The 21,935-nt window shown below is 37.1% G+C and overlaps 3 protein-coding genes across 3 annotated transcripts; 1 reads left to right on the forward strand and 2 right to left on the reverse strand.

The window, feature by feature from the left end:
- LOC109235243 lies at window positions 9,203-11,682 on the forward strand. The gene is made up of 5 exons (XM_019401279.1): window positions 9,203-9,625; window positions 9,904-10,007; window positions 10,096-10,267; window positions 10,356-10,478; window positions 10,624-11,682. Exons 1-5 carry the CDS (start codon window positions 9,440-9,442, stop codon window positions 11,449-11,451), a joined length of 1,413 nt encoding a protein of 470 aa, XP_019256824.1. The 5' UTR covers window positions 9,203-9,439; the 3' UTR covers window positions 11,452-11,682.
- LOC109236159 (homologous-pairing protein 2 homolog) lies at window positions 12,192-14,398 on the reverse strand. Its single transcript, XM_019402371.1, has 6 exons — window positions 14,273-14,398; window positions 14,085-14,110; window positions 12,971-13,238; window positions 12,766-12,836; window positions 12,483-12,671; window positions 12,192-12,409 (listed from the first exon to the last, which is right to left on the reverse strand). Exons 1-6 carry the CDS (start codon window positions 14,298-14,300, stop codon window positions 12,314-12,316), a joined length of 678 nt encoding a protein of 225 aa, XP_019257916.1. The 5' UTR covers window positions 14,301-14,398; the 3' UTR covers window positions 12,192-12,313.
- On the reverse strand, window positions 18,687-20,166 carry LOC109235245 (30S ribosomal protein 3-1, chloroplastic-like). Its single transcript, XM_019401280.1, has 2 exons — window positions 19,832-20,166; window positions 18,687-19,112 (listed from the first exon to the last, which is right to left on the reverse strand). Exons 1-2 carry the CDS (start codon window positions 20,072-20,074, stop codon window positions 18,831-18,833), a joined length of 525 nt encoding a protein of 174 aa, XP_019256825.1. The 5' UTR covers window positions 20,075-20,166; the 3' UTR covers window positions 18,687-18,830.

Consider the following 21,935-nt stretch of genomic DNA (forward strand, 5'->3'; position numbering starts at 1 on the left):
GCCAATTCATCCCATGTGGTGATAGAATGATTGGGGAGCCTTTCTAACCAATCCAACGTTTTACTCCGAAGAGAGAACGGGAAAAGCCTCAATCTCAACGCATCCTCGGACACGTTTGTTTGCTTGCTCCCCCAACAAGTATCTACAAACCCCTTCAAGTGCTTGTAGGCATTTTGATCGGAGACGCCCGTAAAATACCCTCTTTTCTCGAGCAAGGTCAACATAACATTTGTGATTTGAAAGTTCCCCGCCCAGATTCGGGGAGGAACAATGGCACTTGCATATCCTTGATTTGGCAGCACCCGAGGAACCGCTCTTGGAGGTGGCGGAGGAGGGTCTGGAACGTTGTCATTTATATTGGCCCGGCGGCCTCTTCTTGGTTCGGGAGGCACAAGAGGCACCTCCTCATCTCCAATATCCTCTACCTCCTCCCCTGCGAGCACGTTTCCAAGAGGGTCGTTTCCATTTAAAGCAATGGTACCTGAGTAATCGTCACAAACAAAATTAGTAAACAAGAAGGAAAGAGAAGCAAAACACAAAACTAACCAAACAGACAGTCAACACCGTAAGCTCCCCGGCAACGACGCCAAAAAGTGATTGCTGCCGACTCAACACTACACTAAGGTAGGAAGAGCGGGTCGCAACAGCTTTTACCCGAATAGTGGTTCGGGATCGAATTTCCACAGGGAGCTTGTAGTGGAGTTGTAATGTCTGTTTAGTCTAGAATTGCGGTTGTGCTTCTAATATCACTTCAAACATCTTTGGTTTTGATTTTTATATCTACTATTATAAGACTAATGGTTAGAACTAAATTATGCTACGGGAATATTGCTAAGTTGTATTTAATATAGAGAAAGGCACTAGGGTCGTGGCATTGCCTAGATGGCTAATTAACAGGTAGATGCTACTAAGGATAGATTGGCATATTTGGGACTTATGCTATAACCGTTGCACGATTGTACCCACTCTCACACCTCTCGGTAGAGAGAGTGATTTTGCCCAATTGACTCTCTCGAGACCAATTGGGTAGGCCAATTAAACCAAGCAACTAGGGTTCAAGTAGGGTGATTACTCTCTCGAGATTTAACCCGTTAATTGGGACTACCATTTCTCATGGGTCCATCCCAATTCCTTGTTGGGTCAATTTTGGGGTCATAGACCCTCTTTCTCAAGAAGAGTTAAACCCACCAAGCTAGAATCAGTGTTTGCAACCACCAATCCTTAATTAAAACCTAAAATTAACCCAAATAACAAACACCCAATATCAATTTAACCTTAGATGGCAACACCCATCAATTACCCACACTAGGGTTGAGCCACAACCCTAGCTAGTGAGTTTAGCTACTCATGCTCGATGCAAAAATTAAAGAAATAGATGAAGAAGTAAACATATTAATTAATTGCTAGGAAGAAAATACAATATTGAAGAGCAAAAGTGCCAAAAATAGCTACAATATTCGGTCTCACGAGCTCAGCTGCGTTCAGAACATAAAACTTAACCTAAAAATGGAAAAAGGTTCTATTTATACTAGGCTGGAAAAACTGGACAAAAATACCCCTACGGGGTCAGCGCGGACCGCGCAAACATGATCGCGGCCGCACTGGCTCTTGAACTCTTGGCTTCTGCTTCTCGAAAGTTGAGGACCGCGGACCGCGTGAACATCGAGCGCGGCCGCGGTGGAAGTTGGCGCGGCTGCACAGAAATGAACGCGGGCCGCTTTGCTTGGAAGGGGTCAAATTTTGGCTCTCTGAATCTCTGCTCCGCGGACCGCGTAAAAGTGTAGCGCGGCCGCAGAGCCTGACCGTGGACAGCATGGAAATGACCGCGGCCGCGTAGCCTTCCCCTTGAATATGCCATTCTCTGAACCTCCTAGTGCGGCCGCGTTCACAGTTGCGCGGTCCGCACTAGGTTCTCTTTTCCTCAACTTCCTTAGTCTTTGACACTTGAGCAGGTTTCACTCCTTTTCGAGCCGATATTTGACTTTCTTCGCTTTATCGATCAAACCTACAATCAAGTACAACTTGTGAGTATTTTGGGACTATTTTGTAGCACTTTATAACCAAAGCATAAGCAAGTAGGGGCATAAAATACATTAAAATCCTAACTCATCACCTCCCCTAATCTGTGAAGTAGTCGGTACAACCTGAATCAATCCCGCCTGAATCAACGTACCAAACATGCTCAGGAACTGCGCCAAAGTCTCCTAAAGAGCTGGAGTAGTAGTAGCCGTAGGCGTGTCAGGTGCTTGAACTCCGACTGGATCTGTTGATGGTACCTCGGCAGCAGCTCGCGCAAGTGCTCTCGCTGCACCACGTGCGCGTCCTCGGCCTCTACCCCGGCCCCGGCCTCTAACGGCTGCAGTAGGGAGCGCGGGTGCCTGATCATCTCGAGTAGCACGTGTCTTCACCATCTGTGAGAAAATAGAAGGCAGAAGTTTAGGATTGTGATGTCAAAAATCTCGCACGACAGGGAATCAAATGAAGTGAAATTTTCCTAACGGTTACATAGCCTCTCGTAGATAAGTACAGACATCTCCGTACCGATCAGCGAGACTCTAATAAACCGGCTTGTGTTCCGTGACTCCTATGAACCTAGAGCTCTGATACCAACTTGTCGTGTCCCCAGCTCGCCCTCTGTGAACATGTCGTGACGACACCCAGTCCCTACGACTAGGTAAGCCTAACAATGCGAAAAATAACATAACTTGCGGAAATAAATAATTAAAACTGAACACTAGAAGTAAAACTGTATGTAAATGCCGCTCGGCATATACAACTCAATAACGCGGAAATCTACAATATCATCCCAAAACGCGGAAACTCAAGGGAACACAAGCTAACAGAAGGTAATACACTGCTCTAATCTCCAGAATGTCTAAAAACAACAGTACGAAAGGAAAGCTAACTGCTAAAGCTAGAATAAGATAGAGACTCCTGGTCTGCGGACGTGGCAGATGTACCTCGAAGTCTCTGCTAGATCTCTCCGCCTCGAGGATAACACGCCTGGGTAGAGGTACCTGGATCTGCACATGAAAAACATGCACAGAAGGGGCATGAGTACACCATAGCGGTACTCAATAAGTGACAAGCCTAACCTCGGTTGGGTAGTGACGAGGAAGGTCAGGGCCCTACTGAGAACAAACATAATAATAAGAATTAACAGTATAAAAAACAGGCAGTAATAATGAGTACAGCTATGAAGTAAGACAGGTTATACAAGGCAACAAACAATAACACAGAGAATAAGGTAACACGGAATAAAACAGCTCAATACCAATAGCAACAACGAGGATCTCCTAGGATACCGTCCTGTAGTCCATTTCATCAACTGTCTAAGGATCTCCCGGGATACCGTCCCGTGGTCCACCATATGTATATATCCGAAGGATCTGGATACCATCCCGTAGTCCAACTACCAATGCGCGGGGATCTATCGGGAATCTAACCCGCAGTCCCAAAGTAAATGTGCAGGGGGATCTATCGGGAATCGAACCCGCAGTCCCAAAGTAAATGTGCAGGGGGATCTATCGGAAATCGAACCCGCAGTCCCAAAGTAAATGTTCAGGGGGATCTATCGGGAATCGAACCCGCAGTCCCAAAATAAATATGCAGGGGGATCTATCGGGAATCGAACCCGCAGTCCCAAAGTAAACAGACAAGGGGGAGCTACCTGAATCCCACATCCGTAGTCCCAATGTAAATACACAGCAACAGCAAGAAGGTATTCAGAAATGGAATTTAATACCAAAGCAACAGGAAATTCTAGCCTAACATGCTTCACGTGATGCAAACAAACAATTTAAGCAAATAGGCAATTTAAGTCAACTAAGCATGCTTTTCTAAACTAACATAGGCTATATTTTGCAAGTAGAATAAAGCAGGTGAGGAAGAAACTCAGTCTAAATATTTAAGTAAAACTGGATTTTCAACAATTAGCTTAGGTACGCGCTCGTCACCTCACGTACAAGGCATTCAATTACCAAATATCATATCCTAAGGGGAAAGGTCCCCACACAAGGTTAGACAAGCCACTTACCTCGAATCGGCTCAAAGTCAACTAGAAATCACGCCTTTGCCACGAGTATCCGACTCCAAATGGCCCAAATCTATTCAATTCAATTATATATCGTAAATAACATCTCAAACAACTGATTCTATGATTAAATTCAAAGCTAAGACACGAAATTAGGTAAAATGACCAAAATGCCCCTCAGGCCAGCATCTCGGAATCGGATGAAACTTATATTTTCGAAAACCTCATACTCTCACGAGTCTATACATTTATAAATCTCTCAAATCGGAGGTCAAAAACCCGCTCAAAACTCAATAATTTAGTCTATGAAGTTTTACCTATTTTCCATTCAAAAATCCGAAATTAGAAGAGGAATTCGTGATTAGATTAGCGGGTTATAAGCAAAAAGGAGTTTAGAATCATTACCCAATTGTTGCCTCTGAAAAACCCTCGAAATCTCTCTCAAATCCAAGCTCTCAAGCTTGAGTTTTGGTAAAAATGGCTAACCCTCGGATTTTGACATGTTTATAACTGCCCAGGTATTTGTTCAATGCGATCGCAGGAAATGGGCTGCGATCGCGAAGAGTAAAGTTAAAAGGCTCCTGAAAATGTTCTATGCGAACGCATCCCAAGCCATGCGATCGCAGAAGAGAAGGAAACAGAACTATGCGATCGCGAAGAGGAAATAGCAATGAGGCACCAGCTCCTAAGTTCTACTATGCGAATGCGTGAGTGCAATTGCGAACGCGGAGAAGGGGGAAGCTGACTTCTGCGATCGCAAACCATATAATGCGATCCCGTAGAACAAAAATATCACCCTCCAAATTTACACTATGCGATCGCGGAAGGAATGATGCGATCGCAGAGAAGGAAAATGGTCTGCAACAGCTGAAGCAAAATCTGCAACTTTGAACAACACAAAAATGCCCCGTTGAGCATCCGAAACACACCCGAGGCCCCCGGGACCTCACCCAAACTTACGAACACATCCCATAGCACCATTAAAACTTGTACCAATCCTTAAACCACCTAAAACAACGCCGGAAACTCGAATTAGCCAATGATTTAAGCCTAAGAACTTCAAATTCTATCAAAACACGCTTTCGATCAAAGACCTAACCAAACCTCGTCCGAATGGCCTGAAATTTTACACACACATCCCAAATGACATGACGGAGCTACTGCAACTTCCGAAATTCCATTCCGACCCTCGGATCAAAATCTCACTATCGGACCGAAAACTTCAAAATTCAAACTTCGGCATTTCAAGCCTAAATCAGCTACGGACCTCCAAAACACATTCCAAACACGCTCCCAACCCCGAATCACCTAACGGAGCTAACGAAACCATCGGATTTCATTTAGGGACTAAGTGTCCCAAAACTCTCCGAAACTCAAAACCGAACATCCCGGCAATTCAAATTAGCAGAATTAAACTTGGGGAAAGCAGTTAATAGGGGATCAGGGCATAAATTCTTAAGACGAACGGCCGGGTCGTCACACCATGGCTCTTCGACTTCATGAGTCCTTGAGAAGATCTCAAGGAAGGCCACCTTGTTCCGGTTTGAAACTCGTTCACTGGCCTGTTTCCGGCCATTTTCGTTTGTAAGAAAGGATTTCCTTTTGTTTTTCGTTTGAATCCATGAGTTTTTAACCGATTTTCCTCATCTCTACTATTTTCCGAAAACCTTAGATTCGCTACTATCCAATTCTTCTCAGATCTTTATAGATCTGAGGTGATTCGAGTATTATTAAGCATTTTCCTTTAAAAATCTCCTGTTTTAACTAACTATTTCGATTTTAGTCGCTCTTTTTTAAACTAGGGTTTCTGAAAATCCTTTCTTCAAAACGTTTTCTGATTTTAAGTGTTTAGTCCCTTGTGTCTATGTGTTTTGATTGATTTTGTTGAGTTCTTCCTTAACCCTAACTATCCTATGCTAAAAACCCCAATATTTTTTGACACCTTGTTTGGATTCTGCACTTGTCCGTTTTATTTGATACATGCCAATGTTCTATGCTTTGATTTGCATGATTACTTCTTCGTTTAATTAGAATATCTTGTGATTTTACCCTAGTATGCCTCTATTGGGGTTTCAGATTCGATTCTTTCCGTTTGTACTTGGCTTATTTGCTTATTCATGGAAAACCTATATCATTTTCCCTAAATTAGTATTATTTTGAATCCTTATTCACTAATTTGCTAAGGTAATACCTATCCCTTTTCTCAAATTGAACTCTGATGGTAGTTGCAAACAAGGGAATTGTGGTGGTGGGGGTGTGATTAGGGATGAAAAAGGGTGCCTAATTTTTGCATATTCCTTATCTTTAGGCACATGTACTAGCAATTGGGCACAAGCTTCTACTCTTCATTATGGCATAAGATGGTGCATGTTAAATAGAGTACAGAACATCAATGCTGAGAGTGATTCCAAATTGATTGTTGATTGTGTGAATGGGCAATGTACAATTCCATGGAGGATATCTAAAGAAGTTGAGGAGCTTAAAGAATTCAAGATTCAATCAAGCTATAATCTTAAGCATTGTTACAGAGAAAGCAATCAAGTTGCTGATAAACTTGCCAATTATAGCCATACGCTTGCTCATTCTAAAAATTTCATGAATTTATTGAAATCCCTCCGCAAGTTAGAGGCCTGATGAACATGGATAGATGGTTTTTCCCTTCCTTTCGAAGGATCAAATTGAAGAAAGGCAACATTTCATTTCAACCATCATGATCATCAAGTTTTTGTATAGTAATAAGGTAGTTAGTACTAGAGGTGACTTTTGTATAGAATGGTGTATTTATGCATACTTCACAATGTTAATGTATTCCCGGTCCAAATGCATTTACCTCATCTCAAAATGTAAAAAGATAGGTTTGTCTATCTTTCAAGATGAACTAGGGAGGAGATATTGGTACCCCCTCAGTTCAATGTACTCTTTTGGAGATGAATAACATGTGTTGTTTGTTTTAAAAAAAAGGAATATTAATTACATGACTAAACGCTAAAGAAAAAATAAAAATAGGTTATGCATTTTTATCTAAATTATTGCAAAACAAAAAATAGATATTCAATACATTCCCGTTCGTAGTATTGAATTGAATGTCTTTTGTTAGCATTAGTATTGACTATAAAACTTATTGGAATATTCGAAAGTTCTATGTCCAATATTGAAATAATACCTTGAAAGATAAAATTATGAAATTTTTTAAGAAATATTTATAAATTACATCACAATAAGTGTATTCATATATTAAATATATCTAAAATTTCTATATATGTATCGGGTTGGTTTGGTTTCGGTTTGACTTTCTTTAGCCGAATTTTTTTTCTCGGTTTGATTCGGATTATCGGGTTGGTGCGGTTTATCGGTTTCCTTTGTACACCCCTGGAACCCACCATCATTGTTCCCATTTTGATTTTAGATTTAGTATTCATTTTTCTTTAATCACTGAACAACAAAACTGTTAAAAGATATAAAATCCTTATATTTGTGATTTTTTATGTGTCCTTGTTATGACTCTGTGATTTATATATATATACACACGTAGGAAGGGGCAGATCTACTGTTGAAGTAACGAGTCCCGCAGAACTCAATCGCTTCAGCCCGAACTTTGTATTTGTGCTAAGAATTCACTTAACATGTACATAATTAATCGATCAAGAACCCATTAGGTAAAAATAATTATAAGTCCAGAACTTATAAACGTAAAATTTTGAATCTGTCTCTACAGGTAGGGTCATAACATTATTAAGATAGTAAGCTAGTATTCGTTGCATTTACTTATTATGAAAAATTGCTGAAAGCAATGTCTATAAGTGAAGGTAGTTAGCACTTTCTTCCATTTCTTATTTCAAGCTGGCATGAAATTAACTGGTGGCGTTCTAAAATGTCTTATGTCTACGTTATTTTGCTTTGATTTTCGAACTAACATTACAAGATTTCTTTTTCAAACCACAATTTTGTATTATTTATTTCCTTTTCCTACATCATTATTGAATATGACAACTCTTTAGCAATATACGAAATTCATGACATTTATTGAAAATGGTCTCTATCCATTTCAAGTAAGCAAAAAATTTACGGGATTTTTTTCTTAATTCCCACTTTGGACCCTACAGTTTGGACTAAACAAGAACTTCATTGCTTGTAATACTTGTATGTAAAAAAACAAAACTAATATAGCAACGTAAAAAACAATTATTTTTTTTGTATGTATTGGTAGTCCTTTGTTTTCTTTTTGGTACTGGTACTTTAGGACATAATAACAATAAATTGCTTGGGAACTTAGTTTCATTTAATAAGTTTCCTAATGATGTGCAAAGTAGTTTTAATTTTTGAGTTTCTAGAAACCTGGTGATCAGCATCTATATTTAGTAGCTAATCAGGAGATTTTCAACAAGATTTGAATAAGCTGGTGACCTAACACAACCATTCAAGGACTATTTCACTAGCTTTTGTAGCAATTTTATGTGATCTTTGGTGTAAATAGGGTTTCTTTTTCAGATAACTCTCTAATTTGCCTTCTCTCCATTTGAAATGTTCATCGTTTCATTATAACTATCATTTATTGAACTTAATGATTTTTTCTAAATTTTATGTAAATGTATATTCATCTTACACAAGTCTTTTGTAGAGTCAAATATACTCTTATTTTAACTATACGTACACAATCAGATTACTTAAAAATCAAATATATCTAAATGTTTATAAGTAGTAATAATTACTAAATATGAGTTAGTTCCTATTGCAGAAAGCTTTCGTGCGAAACAAAAGAAATATAGATTTCTTATTTGATCCAACTAATTCAGGTCGTACAAAAAGCCAAAACACATACTCACGTAATTAAATTTCCTTTCTATCTTTGCTCATTATCTCCAGCAATTGTCCACTCTCAAAGAAGTGTAAAGCAAAATGAATACTCTCAAAAAAGTGGATCACGCAATTGTTCTGTCTTTCTTTTTTTGCTGTGTAAGTGGGAACAAAACGAAATTAAGAAAAAGACATAATTGGACCGTTTCAAAGCCGCAAAAAATCACGCAGTTTCTAGGATGTACACCCTTTAACCGCGTTTGAAATTCTTATTATTTCCATTTTCCATTTTCCATTTTCCATTTAAAGACTTCCTTCATAAGAAAAATCCCCACACGCTATTTTAAGATTATTTTATATTTCCACAAAATACACATTTTCCCCAACATTTACTTTAAAATGCATAGTATCTTCCACACATTCTATAACTTTCATACTTCGTCATCATCAAAAGGTGCAAATGAGCCTAGGCTCGTTTGTTCCTATCTTTTAGTCTCTCTCAACAACCATTAAAGAAAGCCAAATTCTGGTGTTCAAATTTGGAAGAGTTTCTCTTTCTTTTACTTACTACTCACTTATTGAGAGACTGAGAGAGGTGAAAAGGAAGTAGTTATGGGAAAAAAACTTGATGCCTTACTAGGAAGAAACTTCAAGACTGCTAGATTTAAAGCCACTGCCAATCTTGCCATTTCTAGGCTTGCTGTACTCAAGAACCAGCGTCAGGCACGGTGCTCGATCGCGCGGTCCGATGTGGTTCAGCTCTTAAACCTTGGACACCATGAAAGAGCTCTTCTAAGGGTATCCTTCTTACTATGATTTTGATCATTTTGTTAGACTCGTCATCTTGTTCGACTGGATATGTTACTTTCCTTTTGTTAGTTTTGTTGGTATTGATTGTTTTCTATTCATCCTCTCGAGCTAAGTTTCTTCGGAAATAGCCTCTCTATCCAGGGGAGAGTTACCGTCTGCGTACACTACCCTCACTAGACCCCGCTTGTGAGATCCACTGGGTTTTGTTGTTGTCTTTTGTTAGTTTCTTTATTGGGTTTTGTTTTATAATATTCGTGTGTTTGTAGGTTGAGCAAGTGATCAAGGAACAGAACATGTTGGATGTGTTTGTCATGGTAGAAGGCTATTGTCTTCTGTTAGTAGAAAGGATCAACCTTCTGGAACATGAAAAGTACTATGCCTTTTTAATCTGCTTCTCGCTCAACATTGATCTATTGTTAGTACTTCAGTTACTGAGATTTTCATGTTTTTTTCTGTAGAGTTTGTCCTGAGGAATTGAAGGAGGCGATATCGAGCTTGATTTATGCAGCTTCAAGGTGTGGCGAATTCCCAGAACTTCAAGAGCTTCGTGTTATTTTCACGTCAAGGTTTGGGAAAGAATTCACAGCTCGTGCTGTTGAATTAAGAAACAATTGTGGAGTAAATCCTAAGGTAATATTATTAGAACACCTGGTTTGGTACTATCTGAATCTACTATAATAAATAGCATGTTAATGTCTTGACATTTCATGCAATGTAGATGATTCAAAAGCTGTCAACGAGGATGCCTAGCTTAGAACATAGAACCAAAGTACTGATGGAAATTGCTTCAGAGAATAACATTGTTTTGCAAATTGAGGAAGCAGTTTTGGAAACTACAGAGGTATGTTCTCCGTCCACGAAATTCTAGCTCGTGTGACCATCCCATAAAAGTTTAAGCGGTTAGAGAGGGCATAATGTCTTTGACAATTCTCAAACTCAAGAATTAATACACAGAAGTTGATCATTTTTCTTACTGTTGATAATAGGAGAAGAAGGATACTGTGAAAAGGCAGGACCAGCATGAGGGAGATCTATCAAGTAAGTCAGGAGAATATAGATATGAAGGTCGCATACCAGTTTTACCTCAAGATGTAGACCATGAAGTTGGGAGAAAATATAAAGATGTAGCAGATGCAGCTCAAGCAGCTTTTGAATCTGCTGCTTATGCAGCAGCAGCTGCAAGAGCAGCCGTTGAACTCTCTCGGTCTGAATCGCGTGATCCGGATGACCCGAATAGTCCAACTCAGAAGCCAAGGAATGTATCAAACTATCGTGAGGATTTAAAATCCGAGTTTCGTGCAGGAGAGGAGAAGAACAATAAGGAGATGAATGTTGGGGATGTAGTTGAGAAAATCCAGCCTACTCAGAACTATGGTTTTCATTCTGAAGCCAACAAACTCCCTGATGGAGATGAGGAGGAAGAACTCAAAGAGAGGACGTTTAAAGAGCAGTTCAAAAGATCAGTCTCTGCTTCAAGTTCTGATTCAGCAGATGACATTCTTGATGATAAGGTTATACGTCCAGGGCATGGTGTAATCTACGATGAAATCGATGATGTTGGAAAGAAAAGCAGTAATACGTTGTTGAAAAGTCCTAAGAATGAAGTCTTTGGTTCTGAGAAATCAAACAGCAAGGATGTTTCCATCGAAGGGGCCGGCAGAAACTCTTGGTACTTCACTGATAATGAAATTTCTCCAGGGTACCAAGCAGGAAATGAAAAGGAAGTTGAAGGATTCACAAAGCAAGGTGCAGAAAACCTAGATATAAATAAGACGCCAATATCAGTGAGAACTAGAAGGAACTATCACTGGTGACCAAGGGCAGATAGAACTTTGCAGAGATTTTGCGAGTTGGAGTATATATTGTGTGCTTTGCATATTATAGCTTCATATTTTCTTTATTTTTGATGAGATTTTGTAAGTTTGAGCATATATTTTGCTTTTGACTATATATTGTAGCTTCGTTTCTTGTTTATTTAGTTATGAGCTCTGGACAAATTATATGATATATTATCAAAACTACAGGAGGCATTAAAATTTTGTTGATTCTTGAGGGTTGAAATTTTGATGCTATGAGCTGCTACTGCTATGAAAGAAGGTAGAACTTGTAATAATTCAGTTCTTCGCACCGTCTAGCTTTCAGCAAAAGATATGAGCTGGTACATCAGAAAGCTCATAGAAAAATTGAAGACCACGAAAAGCACATAGGGAATATATTTCAATTGCCACTTTAACGAATAGATGAACTGTAATAACAACACACAGTAAAATATGAACAAATAAAAAAATGAGAACACAAACAAATCTGAGTTTCTTTTGTTCAAGGCTAAACGGATATAGTTATACCCCAGCAATGTGGCAGCTCAATGGCAATCTTGAAGATGTAAAGTCCCCGAGAATTGCTGTATATGTTAAGTACTTTTTAATAGCTTATTCAGTCTACTGTCAAACTTCCTATCCCATTTCAGTTGTGTTTTGAACCTAAGATCACTTGCAGTTCAAGTCATATAATGTATGATGGAAGGCAGTGAACGACAGTAAAGCAGACAGAAATCTCAGAAAGGAAGATCAACAACTTCAAAAATACCAAGATTACACAATTTCAAAGTCTACAAATATATACTCATAGAACACTTGATCAAGCATATTCCTATTGTAAAGTATAAGTAAATAGTCACTAGCCTCTAGCATGCTTCTTGCCATTTTGCATCAGGTCAGCAAAAGACTGAAAATCCACACCAACATCCTCATCATTCTCAATTCCAAGCTCCTCCTGAATACACGTGGAAATTAGGAGTGTACTTTACAAAAAACAAGTGCCGATATAAAGACAAATTAATTAATACCTTAAACTCTTTAGGATTTTTGGGAGAGTTCTCAGTAATGGCATCCCATACGTCTCTGAACATCCTTTTTCGCTTTCTCCACTGATTTAAGGCTTCAGAATACAGCCCCTCGATGGCTTTTCTTTCTTCTGGACTTACCAGGGTTACACCTCCCCGCAATTTAATTAGTTTCTTTTCCATCTCATCAACCTTGAAACAACAAAGAAGTTAGGCTACTTTTCAAGTTATGCTGAAGACCAAAATTGATATATGCTATAGGTTCCACAGATTCTTCATATCCTACCTCTTTTCTCAGTTTGGCTTCTTTAGCATGTATCTCTTCCAGAGTCAAATTTGATTGCAGAGACTTAATTTCTACAATGCACCATTATAGTTTACAAGTGAAGTCACTCAATCATCAAAGTTGAAGAATATCAAATTCAATAACTTCATACAAATTCGCAATAATAACTCATAGACAACAACAAAAGAGTATCAATTAAGAATACCTGCTTCAACCTCACTGGTGGTTTTCTTCTGTTCATCCAACTTTTCTTGTAGATTGGCATTTTCTTCCTTCATTTTGTTAAGCTCTTCACTGTCTGGGATGTCAAATTGATCTTGCCGAGCTAGATAGATTTTCTGCTTGCCATATTCTTTAAATGATATCTTACCGCTGTCACAGAGATTATCCAGGGCTTTTTGTATTGGAGCCTTTTTAAGGTTAAACTTTTGCAGTGAATCTGCCACATTTTGGACATTCAATGGTCTATTTTGCTACATTAAACACCATGAAGGAAAAAAGGAAAATCAGAGACTGTATAACTCAAAAAAATAAAATGCAGAGATGTTTCTATGCAATAACAAGATTTAGGAATGATAGCAAAATGACAATCTCTTAAGTAAAAAAGGGAAATAAATTGTGCACACACCCATAGCAACAACAATTTAAGCTCCAAGTGAAGCTGTAATTCATCTATATCTTCCAGTTGCATTCTCTAAAGTTTTGAAAGAATTTTTTACAGAGAATCCAAATATACTACTCCCTTTGTTCCACTTTATGTTGCAGACTTTCCTTTTTAGTCTATCCCATAAAGAATGACACATTTCTATATTTAAAACTAATTTAACTTTAAATTTTTCATTTTATTTTAGTAAGATGATTTATAGTGACAAAATGTCTACATCTTTTTTTATACCACAAGTTTAATAAGTATTCAGTCAAACATGGCCGCATAAAATGGGAAAGAAAAGCTAATTAGTTCGACTAACAACAGCTCTATCACTCCTTTATCCAAACATTAACAGTATTTGATACTTTGCCTGACAATTTTTACTACATAACTCTGCTAATTTTAAGCGCAAAAATCCAATTCACGTTTCCAATTGAATACCTATACCGCTGAAGCACACTAAGATTAGTTAATTTCAGTAAATTATCCATTTCTCCTAAAACAATAACACTATTAAAACAAAATTTTGATATCTCTAAACGACATATAATCTAAATCTTAGGCATTTTTCTATTAAATAATTTTTATTTATACATTGCAGGTGAAGAGCCGCATATAAAAAAATATTTAAAAAGGACAAATGGAAGCAAAACGAAATAGTGTGTGTTACCTCGTTTACGAAATTGAGCACAATTCCTGTAAATTTTCAAACACGAAAAATCGATAAATTTAGGATCTGTAAATAGAGATTTCTCAATTACGAATATATTCAATTCGATTTCAGCTAAAAATTCAACAGCGATAAAAGCTAATAGTGAAGAAGAACTTAAAGGAGAGGAAAATGTATAGGATTTTTACCTTCGGTGTTATCTGCTTTAGGAGCCATAGTTGATTAGGGAAATTCTCAGAGCTCCTTAGCGCGGGAAAAAGCTTCTAGCATAATTTTCTCTATTTCGAACTCGGGTAAAATCATAGAGCCATAAAAAGGGATACAAAGAGTGTGGGAATTACCCTTAGCATGACCATTAATTACGAAAAGAGGATTCTTGCCTCGCAAGCCAGAGTTACCAGGCTTGGAAAAGAATGGGAAATGAATAGCCCATGTACCTTGCAGTTGTGGACTGGCACAACCTCTAAACTAGTAAGCGTATGGGCTTTTAGTTCAGGATTAGTCCAAATGTAACTACTTGGCCACTATTTAAAATTTGAACCCGTTTAAGAAATTTGTGCAAATATAACCTCGGCGCTATACATCCTGAAGAATGAAAAATTAGTAAAAATTGCACGGGGATTGGTCGCCCCCATTTAACCTATATTCATTTTTTTTAAAGTTTTAACTTGCTTATTTTTTAAACAACTTCAGCCCCCTTTCTCCTCCTCCTTCTCCTCCTTCGTTTTACTATTTTTGTTTTTGGTTTGTACAATATTCGTCGTTAGTCAACCCGATTTAATATATCGTAATCTTTGCAGTGTCACCAAAAATAAAGATATAGAGGAAAGTAGCATTAGTTTCATCTTGTGGACCAAAAGGAGAACTGATTTCTTTTTCTTAATTTACTTTTCCATAATTGGAAAGTAAGTGTATACCTATTTGTCAACATGAACGCAGCTATACTGCTATTAATTTGTAATTTCGTTAGCTGCCCCATGGTTTGAATGTGAGTTAAGATGTTTCTACATTTTAATTTTCATCAGTCATGCATGCTTGTGGAAAAGATCAATTACTGTGGTAACTTGTTATGACTGGTCCACTTGTTAAAAGTCTCATAGTTTGGCAAAAAACCTTCAGCTTATATAGTGCTGAAGTTTTTACAAATGAACTAAATAACTTCAGCATCTTTTGCTGAAGTTTTTGAAAAAGCTTATCCATGAAAAAAAAACTTCAGCTTATATAGTGCTGAAGCTTTTACAAATGAACTAAATAACTTCAGCATCTTCTGCTGAAGTATTTGAAAAAGAAAGAATTACAAGAAAAGACGCATAACTTCACACAATAACAAAAAATGGCCCATGTTTTTAAATTTTACCTAACCTAGCCCATATTGTACATATTTTGAAAGCACTAGCAAATTCAAAACTTGTGTTCTTACAACTATTGCTTCTAAAAGCTATGGAGTTAAATATGTGTCCTCACAACCATTGATTTCACTCTCTTCTTCTCACATCTTCTACATATGCTTCAAAGGATTGTCCGCCATTGCTGCTTCTTACCCTGTGTCACCTGGTTGCAAAATTGAAGAGTAGAAGTCCACCATTGAAGGCCATCCAAAGCTTTATTTTCGAAAATAGAAATTTTTGAGTTTGTTAGTTGTTTGGATTGGGTGTTGTTCCAATTGATTGAAAATATCAAAAGGAGTTCAAAATTTAAATTTGAAGTGATTTGGAGTAGATTTGAGCAAGATTTGAGTTAAATTTTAGAAAGGACGCAAGGAAGAAGACGAAGTCAGTTTTTTGTATAATTATGTATAATCTTGTATAATAGTGTATACGAGTGTATAAACACATCTTATACACTTTTATACACCTTTACAAGCGTTTGTAGACGAACTTCTTCCACGACTTTCAGTTGCAATTTTTGTTCAAAATCAGTCCAAATCTCCATTAAATGACTTCAAATTTTATATACAACCTCCTTATACTATTTCTAACAAGTCTAAATAACACTCACTCCAAATTTTTTCCAAAATCAAATTCGAAATTTAAACCCACATGTTTAAGCTTGTTAAAATTTAATTTTCACCATACAAATGGATTTGGTTTGTTGAACTAATATTTTTGAGTCACAGTTACTGATTCGAAAATTAACTTAAAAGCTTGAGCAATCTTTTGGATGTTGAATCTTAGTCTATTGTGTTTGGGCTAATTGGTTGTAAATTGAAATATGGGCTATAAAATTAAAAAACAGGGAGCTCAATTGTTCTTATGTGAAATTTTCACTTTGAAAAAGCTTTATGACAAAACTAATGAATCCAGGACAAAAAAACTTCAGCTTATTTAGTGCTGAAGTTTTTACGAATGAACTAAATAACTTCAGCATCTTCTGCTGAAGTTTTTGAAAAAACTTATCCATGACAAAAAAACTTCAGCACTAAGGGTGTGATTGGTATGAAGGAAAACATTATGTTTTCAAATTTTTCCATGTTTGGTTGGCTTAAATGTTTTGGAAAATATTTTTCTTATCAATTCATTTCCTCCAATTGGAGGCAAATATTTTCCTTATCAAAAGAAGGGAAAATATTTTCCCAAAGCTCCTTCTCAACCTTCCTCACCTTCACCAACCCACCCCACCCCCTCTCCAAAAGAAAGTTTTTTTTTTTTTTTTGAAATTTCAGTTTTTCCGTTACCACCCACCCTACTACCCCTCCATCCCCCTTCCTCCCTACCCTAACCCTCCCCCCCCCCCCCCCCTAAAAAAAAAAACTTTTTTTTTTACCTTTAACAATTTTTTTTTTACGTCAATTTTTCCAAATTTTTAACGTTTTTTTTTACTTTTATTTTTCCTCGCCACCACCCACCACCCCACTCCCCTACCCCCCAATTTACCCCCCCCCCCCCCCTTACTTTTTTTTTTCGTAATTTTAAATTTTCCTACTTTTTTTTTTCCGATTTACCTGCCCCCCTCCCCCACCCCCAGCCCCGCCCCCAGCCCCTGCCCCCATCCCCTTCCCACCAAACCCCCTCCCCCCCGGAAAAAAAAAGTTTAAATATATTTTTCAATTTTAATTTTATTATTTATCGGTTTAAAGGCTCAAAATTTTACAAGTTCCAAAATTATGAGTTCGGAGGTTTATGTGTTTGGAAGTTTACGGGTTTAGAAATTATAAAGTTTACGGGTTCGAAATTCCACGGTTTTGAAAGTTTAGCGGTTCGAAAGTTTATGAAATTTGTGGGTCCGGAAGGTTGTTGGTTTGAGAGTTTATGGCTTCATGTTTATAATATCTAAATTATTTATGAATTCTCTTGAGAAGTCATTTTCCTTAATTTGTGTACCAAACACCGGAAAATGAATAAGATTACTACTTGTTTTCCAAGAAAACATTTTCTTGGAAAATATTTTCCACGGAAAACATTTTTCGTTATACCAAACACACCCTAAATGCTTAAGTTCAGCAAATAGAGAACAAAACTTCAGCACTAGAATGCTTAAGCTTAGCAAATAGAGAACAAAACTTCAGCACTAGAATGCTTAAGTTTAGCAATTACAAACAAAAACAAGTTAATCAAATAGAGAACAAAACTTCAGCACTAGAATGCTTAAGTTCAACAAATAGAGAACAAAACTTCAGCACTAGAATGTTTAAGTTCAACAATTACAAACAAAAACTTCAGCACACTTGGTCTACTTTAGGCCCGACTACTAGAATGCTGAAGTTTTGCGTGATTGCCTTTGCTATTTCAGCCCCGTATGCTGAAGTACCCGGAAAAAGTGGGTACGCTTGTAATTTTTTTTGCAAAGCGGGCACAAGTTAAAACGTGACCCAAAAAGCAGGTATAGATGCAAATGCCCCAAAAAATTATGCCTTCGTAAATTTTGTCATCCTGGTATAATTTTGGTACAATTTTTATTTTATCTATAATTTTAAATTATTCACAAGTTTTGTCGGATTGACAAATCTTACCTTGTTCGCGAGTTATGTAGGAGGCACAGTGGCTGATTTAAGATTTTAAAGTCATGAATGCTCGCTCGAAAGAGTTTCGGAAAAGGACAGTAAAAGAATTAAGCTATGAGTGCCCATTCATTACTTATCCAATTTTTTTTGTAAATTGCCAGATAAAGACAATGGGTACTTAAGCACCCATAACTCCATGTGTAGATCCTCCATTGAGGAGGCATAACTTTGGTACAATCTTCGTTCTATTTATCATGTTAAATTGTTTACAAATCTTATCAGATTGGAAAATCTTGCCTTGTTCACAAGTTATGCCAGCAAGGTATAACTTTGGCACGATATTCATTATATCTATCTTCTTATTTAGCCAGATTGGCAAATCTTGCCTTTGTTGTTCAAGTCATACACCCTACCCACTAACCCACTAATGGACTAAGGGGGGAGGCAAAGCGAACGGAAACGGACCGAAAACCCTCTCTTTACTCAATGGATAGCATTGTATAAAATTCTTTATTAGCAGTGCAATTTAACTTGTTATATCATAACTTATCATTTAGTTGAGGTTACTAATCAACATTTGTTATGTTGAGTTACGTATAATTACTTTTTCAATGATATGATTATGCAGATATTTCTTACACAGTTAGCAAACCTTTTCTCAATTGAAAAAAGAAATCTTGAAATAAAAATGACAATTCTTTTTTTCCAATTTTTCTCCTTCACTATAGTACACTTAAAAAAAGAGGACTTATCCCCAAACAAAACTGAACAGAAGTTGAAATCTTAGGCTACAAAAATCAAAACAATTAGGACAAATTGCCACCACTCTGCTGCCACAAATTGATGATATCAGTTGCTTGATTAAGCAAAATAATCATTTGTTTCTGTGATATCCATGGCTTGCTCTCTAGTGTTGTTTTAAGCTCTTCCCATGCATCCTTCCTTGGCCAAAAGAAATATGGACTCAAAGGTACAGAACCATGTCCTGGTAACACTTGATCAAGACCAAGTCCTATATTCTTTTCCATCCATATGAACTTTAATACCAACCTTGGCTTCTCAATTACCTTTTTCTTCGAATCTGTCTTCTGCAAAAATCAAGAATTCACCAAAATTCAACCAAGATATTCTCTCTTTTAGGCTAATTTTAACGGGCAGATTTAGGACGGGTGATGTGAGTTCAACTGAATTCATTGTTTTTGCTCGAACTCTATATGCATAGATGGAAAGGGAGCCTTGGAGCGCAACGGTAATGTTGTCTCCGTATGACCTATAGGTCAAGGGTTCGAGCCATGGAATCAACCACTGATGCTTGCATCAGGGTAGGCTGCCTACGCTACACCCCTTGGGATGCGGCCCTCCTCGGACCCTACGGGAACACGGGTGACTTCTTGCACCCGGCTAGCCTTTTTATATATATTATATATGCATAGATGCAGATGTACTATGTATTTGATGGGTTTAACTTAACCATAAATTTCGATACGGAGTAAACATATTCATGTGATAAATTACTAAAATATTAGTAATAAATAGCTATGTCGAGCCAATGCCCATAATTTAAAAATGCAATAGGTTTTGTAACGAGACATTAAAGGTTGAACTTATGAAGTTTAAATCCTGAATCCTCCTTTTGTATACATGCACAAAACACATTTGAAATGTTACGCATAATGTTAGATCACATTCAGTTTAAACCTATTGCTTTTGGCTCCAACTATACATACATATCCAAGAACAATTAAAATGGAGTCAGATATAGTATTCTATAGTTCTTAGATCATCAAAATTAAAGGGTTGAGTTTACCTCTATTTCTTGAACCGTAGAGCCTGAAGTCTCAGCTGTAACTGGTTCTGTTTCAGTGGCAGCTGAAGCAAAAAGCTTATGGATATTTCTTGTTGGTTTGGTTTTGTAACTACGAATGGAAGATGAAACTGTGTTGTTTACAGAGAAGGAAGAACATCTGAAGGATTTGACAGAGGGATTGTGGGAAGGTAAAGGGATAGTAACACTGGTTTTCAAGCTAGACTGAACTGACATTGATAACATGGTTTCTGTGAGAGAGAAATGGGAAGTGGGGAAATGGTGGCCTTAGAAGAGTGTAGAGACTTGATATGATAACAGAATGGATAAGGTAGTAGAAGAACTGAAAGAAGGAATAAAGGAAGAAGTTCAAAATGGGCTAGAGGCTCAAAAGGAACCGGTTTGGGCTGTGAAATTTATGGGATTTCGGCCCAAATGAAGTAATGTCACTATTGTGGAATAGTTACCTCTTATAGCAAAGGTTGATATCTTATTTATTTTATATAAATACCTTTTTAAAAAATTATATCCCATAGCTACATTTTGATTTTTTATAGCCGAATATTTATTTATGGTTACCTCCTACCCTTAAGTCATAAAATAAGCTTTATTATTTTCTCTCTCCACTCAAATTTCTCATATCCCTAACCAAAAGCTTCAGCCAAGGACCCCTAAAAAAGCTACCCACCCGTAATCTCTCACCCACCAGCAGCCCCATCTCGTTCTCATTCTCTTCAATGGAGAATAGATCTCCTCCTTCTTGAGAGAGCAGCAGTCATCCTTTCCATTCCCCTTCTCCATGAACGCCCAGCACTCCACCCCTCACAAACCTGATCATCCGCCCACCTTCCTAAGAGAGGATCATCATCCTTGAATTCCAAAAAGAAAGCTGATAGCAGCCCACTCCATTAACAACCTCCAGTCGCCACCCCAAGAAAAGGGAACGAACATCAACTGGCAAAAAAGAGGAACGAAGACAACAGAGTTTTGGGAATGAGCAACTTGAATTTTCTATTAATATATTTCAATGTATCTCGCTGTATTTTTCAGCTATTTCATTGTAGTCATTGTCTTTTTTTTTCTATTGTATTTCAATGTATCTCGATGTATTCCATGTATTTCATTGTATTCACTGCTTCATTGTATTCTATGAATGTATTCATATATATTTTTTTTTAATTAATATAGTTTATGTATTCAGATGTATTATATAATTTCTCTGAAGATTGCTATGTTTTTTGTGTGTATTCGGTTGAGAATCTTTTTTATAACTGAAAATACAAAAATTTTGTGTTATAATTGAGTTTGTTGAGTTATATTAGGAGTCTATTATGTTAATTGATTCACTTTCCGTTTAAAAATAGTGTAATCCCATGTTTCTCACCGTGAATACGGTCGAATACAGTCGAATACAATAATTTATCCAGTTGTAATCCCATGTTTCACGCCATGAGTACAATCGAATACAAAAATCTGTCTAGCTGTAATCCCTTGTTTCACGCCTAGAGGTGCTACTGTATTCATGAATACAGTAGCTTAAATACATCGAATACCTCTAAAATTTTTGAAAACATAGCTATATATAGGAAGTAATATAGTAAAGGGTAGCTACAACTAGCTAATAACCACTAAAACATAGTGATTTTTGAAAGTTTCTCTACTATTTTCCATACCTTTAGGGGTTGTTTTGGTTACAGGGATTAGGGGTTACCCCATTATACAATTTAGGTTTTTTTTTTAAGAAATGACGTCAGATAGCCACTCTAAAGGGCTGCTATTAAATAGAAATTAGCCAGTGTATTCTGAATTTTAGTTTTGCAGTTTAATTTTTTAGGACAAAAAATGTCTTGAATTGTCCTGAAGTTAAAATTTTTTAGTTTAAAATTTCAGGACAATAAATACTGGCTAATATCTAAATAAAATCCATGAGAATGACTATCTGTACAATTGCCCCTAATTTTTTTAGTACTATTGATAGAGAGTATCAGCTAAAGCCAGTATACGATTTATACAAAATTATGGGTTATCTATGGCCTTGTTACTATCATGGATCGGATTATAATCCTAGGACTATAATTTTGGGATAACCTTGCTTTGAACCAAACGA

This window comes from Nicotiana attenuata, chromosome 12, assembly GCF_001879085.1.
Source record: "Nicotiana attenuata strain UT chromosome 12, NIATTr2, whole genome shotgun sequence".
Lineage (NCBI taxonomy): Eukaryota > Viridiplantae > Streptophyta > Magnoliopsida > Solanales > Solanaceae > Nicotiana > Nicotiana attenuata.